Raw genomic sequence first — 12467 nt, 5'->3', positions numbered from 1 at the left:
CCTCTACAAAAGGCAGCCATGTCGCAGCATGTTTTGCCACTCCCGACTGAGGGGGCGTATTCCCGTGGGAAAGTGACGTCAATGCATACCCTCTATGACCTCGGGTGGTCTACTCCTATCAGGAGAAGAAGCTCTGTTCGGCAGACTGGAGTTTTGGCCAAAGTTTGGAAACAAGCCAGGGTAATACCCATGCAAAAGCGCGATTCAATCAGTCTCAGATCTCTTATCTGTCTCACGAATGTGAAAACAGAAACTGGGGCGGACAGGTGGAAAGTCTGTTTTCACTATACACAATTAACTACTATTGATTCTGCTATATACCCTGCAATACATTGGCGGAATGGCGGCCTGTCCAGGGTGTATTCCCGTCTCTCGCTCAGTGCATGCTGAGATAGGCTCCAGCACCCCCAACAACCCTGACCAGGAATATCAGGCATAGATAATGGATGGATGGATGATTCTGCGATATATTTACTTCACTTACTATGAATCTTAGCATACGAGCACTATTATAGTAAAAATGCATTGTCTTGAGTAAAAATATGTGCTGCCATGGAATTATTTATTATCAAATCAAAATTATACCACTTATATTCCACATCATTAATATGCATTCCTAATCAATAAGAATATCTGATGAAGTAAAGGAGTAGACCTAAGAGAACTTAAATCAAAGAATAAATGTATTACACAAGCAGACCTGACAAAACAATGGAGAAAGGTAATAGTCCCACAGCACTCAAGCTCCAAATAACTTTTTGAAGCATATATATGAAATTCCAGGTTAAAATCCATGTCACTAAGAAAATTCTCAAAAACTGGACCTCTAAGTTCAAGATGCATTTCTACTTTTGACCCATCTCTACTGTCATTTCCCTCAGACATATATAATGATAATACTATTTAGTTCAGTACTTAGCACAAGGCAATGGGATTCATGGGAGTACTGTGAAAACAGAAGATCTTTAACGGGATCCATTGAGTTAAAATGGTGTGTTTCAGATACAGGATGCAGCAAGCTTATCAAGACGGCCACAACAAAAAACCTTCTAATAGTAGAGGAATCAATGAAATACTAAACTCCTGAATTAGACATAAGTTCACCTTGAAAGAAACATTAAATAACATAGAGACACAGAAAAAATAAACAGACAATACCGCAAAAATCTCCAAAACAAAACAGAATTGCTTACTATGCAATAATCCAAAATGACAACTGTAATAATAAAGACAGAATAAACATGCATAACATATCTGCAATATAAAGTGTTTATACACAATAAGACCAATAAAACTAGTTTTAAATTTGGGATGAACTTTCCACTTTATATTTTTGACAACTGCAGCTTAAACAATGACGTGCCAGTCTTACCAATCTAAGGTGAGCATTAGGAACCTATGCAAACTGACAGGACACCAAGGCAAATAAATTTAACAATAAAATTGCATGATCATTTCAACTGTGCATTTATCACAGCATTGTGTAAATGCAGTGCATAGTGTGCCACAGGAGATTTTGTTCATCACAAGCCATAAAGCAGTTTTCGAAACTTCTGGAAATAATTGCAAAGAAAAGGCACACAGACAGACTGCAGCTGAGCGCTGCGATCTGAGGACCATCGGCTCCGACAACAAACACCTTCACAGCTAAATAAGTGCAAATAGCCGACCGTGACCATGACAGCCGCGTGCCAAATCCAATCCTCCAGCCTGATGTACTCTCTGACTCGGCTGTGCCAAACATTCCTCAGCTGAAAAAAAGCAGAAAAGCCAAACTCTAGAGACACTCACAGCTTTGGAAGTTTGATCCGTTCACCTGAAATTCTCCGTCAGTGCTGGAAGAGCAGGAAGAGCAGGAGATTTATGGTGGATCTGGTAGGCAGTCAAACAATTTCACTTTTCATTTTGCGTAACTGCAGACAAAAAGCTGTTTTGCCTGTTTAATCTAGTGTCCTGGGGCTTTCCATTACAGGCATGTACAGTGAAGCAATGCAGGGAAAGTACCACCAATGTTCATGTTACCAGCCCCTTACCCATTATACTACACTGCCACCCATTCTCACTGCTCAGTCCTAAGTACTCCATGTTACCATATTAAAAAGAAAAGGGTACTTGCCAAACCTTTTACATTTTAATGGTTATTTCATTAAGCAAGCATTTCAATGAGAACTAGTGGATGCAAATGAGTGCAAATCTATTTCCAGATTAAACATGCACACAAGGTCAATTTTTGCTTTCTTGTCCTTTGTATTTATATGTTGCCATAAAATGCAACCAAAACATTTTTTAGAAGCAGCTATAATATGCGTGGCATAAAAAATGGCACAGCTTACAATCATGATCAGGATTTTAATTGTAGTATACCCAAAAAATAGAGCATTTTATAAATATTTCCTATAACTTTCCTATAATATTTCCCTATTTTTTCTGCCCAGTTAGGATTTTCCAATTGCATCTCCACGTATCCCTGGGCCATGTGCGCCCCCACAAGGCAGCTGAAGCAGGCACGCTCCTCCATGCACACCCCTTCATCTCCCAGATCTGAATAGTCTTGTCTAAAGTCAAACACACATGACTGATGGACTAATGTGCAAACAGCCTTTTTTCTGTGCAACAAAACCGTGAAAAAGTGAAAATATTAAATGTTTAAAAGGACCACTTTAATAAGATATAAACCTTTCTATTCTAAGCAGACATTTAATCATATAGAGCATCCTTCAAACATATGGTAACAGAAGAGTGAAATTTGATGATCTTAGCACAAATTCTTTTCCTTATTTTTTACACATACCCTTGTGTATTTCTATGGGCTTCTTGTCTGTGTGAATATGCGTATGCATGTATGTCTGTTTGTGGATAGGTGTATAAGCTGATATAAGAACTGGTAGCTATATCGGGTGTTCATTTTTGTGTCTTCATAGTTTTGCAGTTATTCGATGTACGGTATGCATAAGCATACTACTTGTAGTGATCAATCATGCTTATAGCTTAGATTAGTTGATCTCTTGTGTACATGTGTATGCGGTTTATTTCTGCTGACTGCTTTATTACAATTATTCTTTCTGTATGAAGTTATGTCTGTAAATCTTTAGCATGTTTGTGTTTTCGGTCTTATATTTGTAACACGGATATTTAATAAAATGGAAAAAAAAAAGAAATTGGTTATTTTTGCTGTATACTTAAGGCATTTGGATTTGAGATCAAAAGATGAATGAGAAAAAAGTGCAGACAATCAGGTTTATTTCATGGTATTAACATGTGTATATGCTTTATTCACCAAATTCACCAAAACAGCTGTTTTTGTGTTGCGTCCCCCATTTGCTCCTGTGCAAAATTAACAGATTAACTAAAAAAGTATATCAAAGCAATAAACTCTAATATTGGTTTGCATAGCCCTTGAATGCCATAACTGCATCAAGTCTACGACCCATTGACATTACCAAACGTTTTTCATCTTTGTTGGAAATGCCTTTCCAGGCCTTCAATGCACCTGCTTTCAGTCGATTCTCTGCTGTTTCTGTCTGTCTAATGTTGCCTTAAGTACACAGTAAAAATAACAAATTTCACTCAACGGTTACCATCCATCTGTAGGGCACTTGATGTGAGTGTTTAAAATGCAAAAAAAATTTATTTATTTATTTAATTAAATAGCAGATCTACGGTCACATTTTCTCCTGTTATGTTCATGGTCTGCACTTTCTCAATTCAATTCAGCAGGTGTGGTATATTTATTCAAATTAACGTTTAAACTGTATAATAGGCTGAACATTAAATTATACCACAGTCCCAATTCAACAATACATAACACAGTATGAAAGACAAAATCATCCAGTACCTTCATTCTGAAATATTTTAATCAAATTTACCACCATTTGGCAGATAAAAAACAAACAAACATAAAAGACCATTTAAAAGCCCTCTTGACTAGGTGTATTCCAGGCACTGAACCAAGACTTCCCTTCATTTCGAGGTGAGCATTAACAAACGCCAGCTTTAAAAATGGCAAGCTTCAAAACATTGTATTCTTCATACAAGAGAAAGTGTGGGGATACATAGGTTCTGAAGAAAGCAAACCTGATTCTTCACAGTACCATATCACCAGATTTCACCACTAGGCATTATGCAGAAAACTGCTTCAAACGGTATCGTCATCCTCTTGTAGGCACTGCAAACTCCACAGGCTTATATCACAGTATGTCTGCTACAACACGTGTAATGTGACCATAATTAATTAACAGCACATACTGGCATTTTTTTGTTGTTGTTGCAATTATTCATTTACCTGGTCTTCAATACCCAAATAAGCACCATACTCCTACTTCCGCACTTGCATTCAGTGCAAGTGAATGATTTTCAGATACTTCAGGGTTATTGCAGACTTGGATGGCGGAAGACCGCTCACTGATTAGATGCATTATGTGGAGCAGGACTCCGGATGTTGCCTGCCTCTCTCTAGAAACAAGCTCTCCAGAAAGAGGAAAATGGAAGTGGACCTGGGCATGGGGCACTGGGGCTTCCAGCGGGCACCCAGCCAGGACGGTGAGCAGAGATTGCAGGCTGGCGGGGGACCCCGGGCTGGCGAGGGACCACGGGCTGGGGGGGGGGGGACCCCGGGCTGGGGGAGGGGGGGACCCCGGGCGGGGGACCAGCGTCCTCACCACTGGATGTGGGGAGGCAGTGTGTGCGGCTGCTCCTGCTGGGAGTACTGCGTGTGGAGGGCCTGCAGGGTGCGCGGGGAGTCCTGCCCCTCCAGCCAGTCCCGGTACAGCCGCTGGAGCTCCGGGTTCATCTCCGGCAGCCTCACGGGCAGGCTGCTGTAGGCCTCCTCCATCTGCTGGGCGAGGACCTTATCCACGCGCCCCCCCTCGCCCTCAGCCTGGCCCCGCCCGCCCAGACAGCCTGTCAGGAGGGGAAAAGGGGGCGATGCAAGTGGGGAAAGAAAAATGGAGAATATTTTACCCTCATCATTATAAAGACATTACATTTACAGTATTAAAAAAAAACAAAAAAAACATTCTCCATAATTAAGAATTCACAGTTGTCTCTTTTGGACCCCTTTGTAAGCTGCCTGGGGAAAAGGGTAGTGTGACGGTCATAGCAGTCTGAGGGGTTACCTCCGGGGCAGGAGAGCACCTCCACCAGCTGGTACCGCACCCGGCCCTTCCTCATGCGGTGCACCAGGGTCTGGATGTTGCGGAAGCCGTAGATGGCCGCAAACTGCAGCAGCGTCTCCCCGTCGCGCTCAAGGGACACCTCCTGGAAGTCTCGATTCCTGGGGCACAGACACAGGGGAAGGTCCAGAAGCATTACGTTTACAATGTCAAAAGTAACAGTACAACATCCTTTATATAAGCTTAGGGCAATTTCGCAAGTAATGATTAACTGTTTAACTGCATTAAATTGAGGATTATAAATTAAACAAATTGTCTCTTCATTACTTGACATGTGATATAGAAAGTGAACCAAGCATTACAGATGCAACAGAACACCCAGGTGCACATTACATGGCAGATAAAGCAGGACCAGCCATAGACCACACAGGCACTGAAACAAATCCACCTATTAGGCTAGTTCTGCGCAGGTACAATTATGTTTATGCAATACTGGTGGACTGAATCTGTACCCATCTGTGTACTATACAGTACGTTATTTCTTGTTAGTCATAATCACCAAATCATCTGGATGACTATGAAATTTCACTAAGCCCACATATTTGCTGATAAACATTTCATAAAGGTTGTGTCAATCTGTACCAATAAAGAAAACTGTAAACACTGGGGAATCTGCACAGTGACTTCTCCAAGATATTGTCAGTGAACACACAAAACAGTAGACTCAAATAACATTTTAGACATTGAGTTCAGAAATAGAAATAATTTAAATAATTTAAATTTTAGCTAATTATCGTAATATTTCAGGCTAGCAAATAATGAAAAGCTGAACACATCATTTGGCCTGGTAGAACTTGGAGTAAGAAAACAAAGTTAAAAAAAACGTTAAAGTAAAAAAAAAAAAACAAAAAAAAAAAACAAATCTTGCAATTACGTAGTCTCAAAGCTGTGCTAGCTTCATACCAGATAAGGCCATACCATGCTAAAGTTTTAGCTCACTAACGCTGAGTCTAAGTACTGCCGTGGCCAGCAATGCCAGGACAAATGCTATTTGGGTGCCCCCTAATGTTAAAAATGGATATTACATTAAAATATGATTGGCAATTTTTGATTGATAATTTGGTACTTAAGGTTCCGAGTGACCAAAAAATCAGGTCCTTGTTTATTTTATTGCCTGGGTTATACAGATGGTGACGATTCTAAACCTTAGTTGTACCATTGTATCTATTCAAAATTATTGTAACCCTAGATGTAACAAATTTGCAGATCTGTTCATACAAATGGATCAGGAAGGTATGAAAAAATAATGAATAGTAATGAAGTAATGAAGAATAATGAATGAGTCCCAAGGCCATAAACCATTCAAACTTTTTCTAATTTTACATGCAATGACCCCAGTTCGGACTGGCCAATCCTGACAGCTAGCCCAAACTATCCCTCCAACTTTCACTACACTCGGTGCACTATAAGTTCAGAACAAGCATGATCTCTCCTCTGAAGGATGTGATGTCACCGCTGCTTCCTGACGCACTGCAAGCATGAAAGTCACAGACTCGAGTCTGAGGAAGACACTTGATGTGCATTTCAGCAGGCGGACTTCGTGTACATGATTGACCAGGGGGCTGACTGAAACCTTCCCATTCCTGGTGGCAAGGGGGCCAATTGTGCCTCACTCGGGAAGGGTGCCAGGCACAGTTGGTACTGGCACAACCCAGATTCAATACCAGACTGTGGGTATCAATCCTTGCTTTTTACAGTAAATTTAAAACAAGCTCATTTCTAACTTAAACCTAGATTACTGCCTTTGTAGAGACATTTCCGAAATGATCGCACTTGTTGATTCACCATCTTAAAAAAAAAACAAACGCACACTCACCTCAGTGTCTTGTATACGATTTCGTTCACCTCAAAGCCAAACAGCTCCTTAGCAGCATTTTTGAAGATGTGTTCCAGGAAACCCTCTGAACCTCTGCCCTCATGCCTCACCAGACCTGCCCCATCCGCCTCCCCAAACCTGAAGATGGACCGTCACACTCAGATCATTCTCAAGTCAACCATCCTCCTCAAGTGCAGTAAACTTATTTTAGTCCCTCCCCCTCCCCTCCATAAATGCAGCAAGTGCCACTCACACATGATCCAAGGGGACAGAATCCAAATTACCAATTGTCACTTTCTGCTCCTCCATCATCTGAAATATTTCACCTGAAATGCAGTACAAAACAATGATGATAAACATTAGCTGTTATTGTGATACAAATGTAACTATTCATATTAGATGTGAGATACGAGATGGGAGAAAATAGACGGTCAAGGTCAAGCAGCTGATAACATGAGGACATCCATTCTCAGCTCTGCAGCAGTTTCATTCATAGACAGGTTGAAAGAGACAGAATGCGTGATGGCAGAGAAAGACAGAGAGAGGAAAAAATACAAATAATATAAGTGGTTTAGATAGGGCGCCAAACTGCCTGTGAACAAAAAAATGGAGACACACGCCCTTAGATTGCAAGGTTAGCGCCAGTTGTTATTTGATGTTATGGAGTGACAGGATGAGAGACATGGTGATATGCTGAGAGAGTGTGTGTAGAGGGAAGGCAGGCGGTGAGACCTGAGGTCAGCACGCAGTCAACATCGCGACTCTCCAGCAGGCTGTTGAAGAATTCCTCTCGGACTGCCTCCAGCTTCTTGTCATAGCAGGGGGCCACCACAATATGGAAGACCTTGTCTGGGGTCAGCTTCTGTCACAAAACAGTACAGCACACTGACTCATTCCCCAGTTTTTATCCCAGATCATAATTCACATTTGTGAGAAACGTTCAAATATTTCATCAAAATATAGCAAATACTATACTAGCACTGAAAATAAGTTATGTGGAAGACACAACTTCAAACACAAGCCAACACCATAAGTTGCTTTTAAATTGGAAAGTTAGTCTATATCCAAGGAATACTTTTTCTAGTTCTTTCATGAAGTAAATGCTGAAACCTGCTAATATGTCCAACAATAAACATATTTAATATTGAGAGTAATATATTTTGAACTGTTATAATAGTACTGACCTGTTGTTGTGTGAAGAAATCCTTGACCAGAGAGCCCATGATCTGTTGCGGGGACTTGGCTGTGCATATATGTGGGGTGACCAGACTGCCCAAGACCCGCTCAGCATAGCGAATCCATCCTGTTTGCATGCAGGTGTTTGTAAACACACACACACACACACACACACAATCACACACACACATGCACGCACGCACGCACGCACGCACACAGAAAAAGCCATGTTACCGTGTGACCCCATGCAATAACTTCACTGAAATGTCAGTTAGCATTTGCTTCTGTTTTCAGTGACGCATGTTAATGGAATTTAGTGAACGACCAGAACAGGAAAAAGAAAGTAGGGGAGGACTACTGAGCTCCATCAACACTATCTCCAGGGTTGGGTGTGAAGTTACCCCGCCACCTCTATCTCCCTCTCCCAGGACCTCACTGCTATCTCTGCCCTGTCACACCTCCCAACAGCAGAATGAACTGTCCCCTTTTATAGCCTCTTCATAGACAGGGAACACTGGATTTAAAAGAGCTCCGGAACTATTCTTGGCTTATTAAACCAATTTGGTGTTTATAATTTATGAGCACAACTACAGTACACACTTTACACAACATGATCAGCGTTACCTGGACAAGAGGACGTGAACATGGGGAGGGCATGAGAATCATGATGTCTGCGCCGGAACCTCTGAACAAACTCCCTCTGGCTCTCCAGGATACTGAAGCCAGCTGCAAGTGTGGTGTCGAAAACATGATGGACGCCTGCATGGGAAAGAGGAAGCAATTAGAGAAAATCCACAAGGCCAACTGTTTATGAACACAACCCACTCCAGACATGCACACACATGCACATGGACAAATACAAATGAAAACATACAATATTCTCCTTCCAGTGCCAGCAGCCAAAATTGAAAACAGAACTTGTGGAAGCATAACAATCACAAAAAGAAAGAGTACTAAACATTCAGCATAACTGTTCACTGTTGGATCCATTCTTTCCCTTTGAGTCTGGCATGTCTCTTGGAAAGGAGTGTAATACCACTCAGACCTGGGTCACATACGTATTTGTTTTGGATTCAAATACTTCTCTGTGCTCTATTTATCTCACCTGGTGCAATTGAGCCTGCCAATATGACCAAAAGGTGCGGTTTGCACTTTTTGAGAGTATTTCATTGGTTCCAATACACCAGACAAGATCAGTAAAGCATACAAAAGTATTTGAATCCAAAACAAATATGTATTTGACCCAGGTCTGATACCATTACATTGCATTATATTGCCATTTATCACACCGTCACTCACCCAGGCTCTTTAAAAAGCCGCAGAGTTTGTGTGTGGCCTCTGGGATGCCCAGGCAGAACTTGGCAGCAAAGAAAGGAAGAGACTGGGGGCACACAGAGACCACCAGCACTTTGTGTTTTGAGGCATCACACCGCTGTAAATAAAAAAGAAAAAAATATTTTTTACTTATAAATATGGCAAAAATATCTGACCCCAGCGGGGACACCCAAAAATGACTCAAAATCCCAAAGAACGTCCATCACAAACATAACTGTATGCCTATGTAAGTATGTGCAAACATTTCATCGTTCATTTCCACATGACCCACCCAGAATGGAGATGGGAGAGGACGTTCCAGTTTGCAGTACCTTGTTTAGGCCGAGCACTGTCTTGAACTCCTCCAGGTTCTGCTGGGAGATGCGCTGGCTTTCTTCCTCTGACAAACAGCCCTCACAGGACAAGCATGAACTCAGCAAAACCTTCTGCGTCTGGTACGGTTCGCTCAGCTGAAGGCAATTGTATACAGTAATATTTTGTCACCTGTGGTTTGGCAACACAAGTGCCTATATTTGTCATGCCAATAGAGAACTTTTTAAACTGAAATTGAATTGAGAAAGAGAAATGTACATTACATTACATTATAGGCATTTAGCAGACGCTCTTATCCAGAGCGACTTACACAACTTTTTACATAGCACTTTACATTGTATCCATTTATACAGCTGGATATATACTGAAGCAACGCAGGTTAAGTACCTTGCTCAAGGGTACAACGGCAGTGTCCTTACCCGGGATTCGAACCTACGACCTTTCGGTTACGAGCGCAGTTCCTTACCCACTGTGCCACACTCCGTCCCCCATGTAGAATATGGCCCAGTCTTTTGGCCATGACACATTTATGTACACTATATGTGACATATGTATGTGAACTGGCCAGGGTAAACAAAAAGTTGGCCAACATAAATAACAAATTTTGGTGAAATAAAATTACCTGATAACAGCAATACAATACAACAAGAATGAATGAGCACAGAGATCTTTCAGAGAAAGTCTCAGCCTACCTCCCCATTGGCCACAGCCTTCTCCTGTGGTGAACTTGGGCCTTCTTTGCTTTGTTTCTTGCTGCACTGCTGTCAATGTGCAATTGATTAGAAGATTACAGATGTGCGTGTGTGTAAATTGACACATGCTTACGTAGAATTTAAGCAACAAATGACACTATATGGAATCATTATCACAATACTGAGGATCTACTTTCATAATGCCCAAACCAAAGGTATGAAAACACAACATGATGCAAACTGTAAGAAAGTAATCTTTGAAAGCAGTCTTAAAGACACCACCTGTTCCCTAAGCTACAGCTTTCAGGGTACACGAAGCCCGTTTCTGTAAATGTGTGCCACGAAATGCAGCTCTGCTGCCAGGTGCTATACTTATTTTTAAAAAATCTCACTAAGTTAAAGATTGCTTTCCTGCTAAATATATATAAACAAAGAAAGTACAGAGAAAATATTACTAGTACTGGTCCACCACTGAAGACGTGTGGAATGGTTAGGTTTACATAAAGGAATGTACTTTACCTGCTTGGAGCAGTTTTCACATTTTTCTTTTCGCTTTCCAATATTGATTTCGGACATTGTCTTTGAAAAATCTGTGGAACACATGCAGTCAAGACACATTCGCTTCGCTTCACGAAGTCAATAATTTACCACATAATACATCACACACTTCGCTACGGTTGTAGAACAGGGCCGCTGTGACTTACATAGTAGCCTACGTGTGCTGCCTCAACCGCAAACAGCATATAAACTCTGTCCAATAAAGCGTTTGTTTCCTCGACGTGGGAAAATCAGCTTCAGTAAAATGGTAAATAGAAAGTAACCATACAAATAATATAATTCTGACTCATAGCGTGACTATAATGAATGACAGTGCACTTTTCTGTTCAATCAAAACAAAGCTGGACACAGTGTAGGTGGCCATGAAAATTAAGACAACAATTTCATCTGTTTGACTGCAAAGGCAAATGCCACAAAGGAAACATTCAGTGGTAAAGCACTAACATCCCGTCTGTACTACTAAGAACGACTCGCATATTTTGGTTGATTTACATTATCGTACTGAAGCCAATATTTCAGTGATAAAAAGTATGGGTGCCATTAGCATAGTACAAGAATAACCAATGAGATATGACCATCTTACAAAATACACATGCAAAAGCAAAACCATAGGATAATCAACAAAATCACAATAATCTGAAATGCTGGTATTTTCAAGCGTCTGCTGTGGAGCCGAAATAATGAAAACAAAAGGGCGAAGGACACATTCTCCCTAACGAAGGCTACCTCATTTGACCTAGCTTGCTGACCAAGGCACCGGTTAACACCAAACGTAGTAGATCGTGGTACGTATTCAGACTAGACGTATCAGCTCAATAAAATGAAAAACATTTACAATGATGACTCACCGGTCTGATTTAGTGAAGCACGTAGCTACCCATCTGCCTTTTGTCAAAGGCCGCCAGACAAACTACAACAATGCGGAGCGGTATTTTGAGGTGGTGTGAGTTACGGATACATTAGCCTACTTTTGCTAGCTACATGTCTAACCGTTTCATTCTTGTTAGCACTTGCGCATTTTAAGTTGTATCAAATCAACCGGTCTCCGACCCACTATGTAGCCTACCAAACGTAGAACCAAATCTCGCATTCCAGAGAAATGGGACTTCAGTTTTTTTCTACTATACATGTGTCCTCTATCAAGACATAACGCCTGCGCGGAACTGATCTCAGTCAACCAAGGCTTTGATCAAACGCCTAGCATTTTCTTTTCGTTAGCCTTTATTAATCTTTTATTTTTAAAAGGGACCTGGTATGTTCTTATAATCTCCCGTCCTTAACACCCAGTAAGTTAGGTATGAAGATAATGTGCAAATGCGATAGGCACAAATAAAACTTCTATTACCCAGTAAGCCCAGCTAGACACATTTCTGTCTTTCACATGCTATTACAAGACAAAAAGGAAAA

At 41.1% G+C, this 12467-nt stretch overlaps 1 protein-coding gene across 7 annotated transcripts; it reads right to left on the bottom strand.

Annotated features, from left to right (window-relative positions):
* Window positions 1-3237: 3237 nt before the first annotated feature.
* On the bottom strand, window positions 3238-12466 carry narf (nuclear prelamin A recognition factor). 7 transcript variants are annotated; one of them, XR_004764066.1, is made up of 13 exons: window positions 11909-12461; window positions 11022-11092; window positions 10503-10571; window positions 9810-9947; window positions 9463-9595; window positions 8788-8922; window positions 8172-8290; window positions 7720-7849; window positions 7241-7313; window positions 6988-7125; window positions 5115-5272; window positions 3559-4899; window positions 3238-3511 (listed from the first exon to the last, which is right to left on the bottom strand). XR_004764066.1 is itself a non-coding variant. In XM_035405967.1 (12 exons), exons 2-12 carry the CDS (start codon window positions 11076-11078, stop codon window positions 4655-4657), a joined length of 1395 nt encoding a protein of 464 aa, XP_035261858.1. In that variant the 5' UTR covers window positions 11079-11092; window positions 12406-12466; the 3' UTR covers window positions 3238-4654. The 7 variants fall into 7 exon arrangements, 6 of the variants coding, with proteins under 6 accessions (XP_035261858.1, XP_035261860.1, XP_035261857.1 ...); XM_035405967.1 differs by having other exon boundaries at window positions 3238-4899; window positions 12406-12466; XM_035405969.1 differs by having other exon boundaries at window positions 3238-4899; window positions 10503-10568; window positions 11909-12462.
* Between the last annotated feature and the right edge of the window lies 1 nt (window position 12467).

Source organism: Anguilla anguilla, chromosome 2 (assembly GCF_013347855.1).
Source record: "Anguilla anguilla isolate fAngAng1 chromosome 2, fAngAng1.pri, whole genome shotgun sequence".
Taxonomy (NCBI): Eukaryota; Metazoa; Chordata; class Actinopteri; order Anguilliformes; family Anguillidae; genus Anguilla; species Anguilla anguilla.
Note: the sequence above shows the minus strand (reverse complement) of the source record. Positions and strands in the feature narration are given on the sequence as shown.

What these genes read in the sequence shown, in the direction of transcription:
- narf (XM_035405967.1), bottom strand. Translation starts at nt 11,078, where the DNA reads ATGTCCGAAATCAATATTGGAAAGCGAAAAGAAAAATGTGAAAACTGC. An exon ending in GTTCACGTCCTCTTGTCCAG is followed by an intron (nt 8,291 to 8,787) that starts GTAACGCTGATC and finishes GCATGCAAACAG; the next exon opens with GATGGATTCGCTATGCTGAG. An exon ending in ATTTCTTCACACAACAACAG is followed by an intron (nt 7,850 to 8,171) that starts GTCAGTACTATT and finishes GTTTTGTGACAG; the next exon opens with AAGCTGACCCCAGACAAGGT.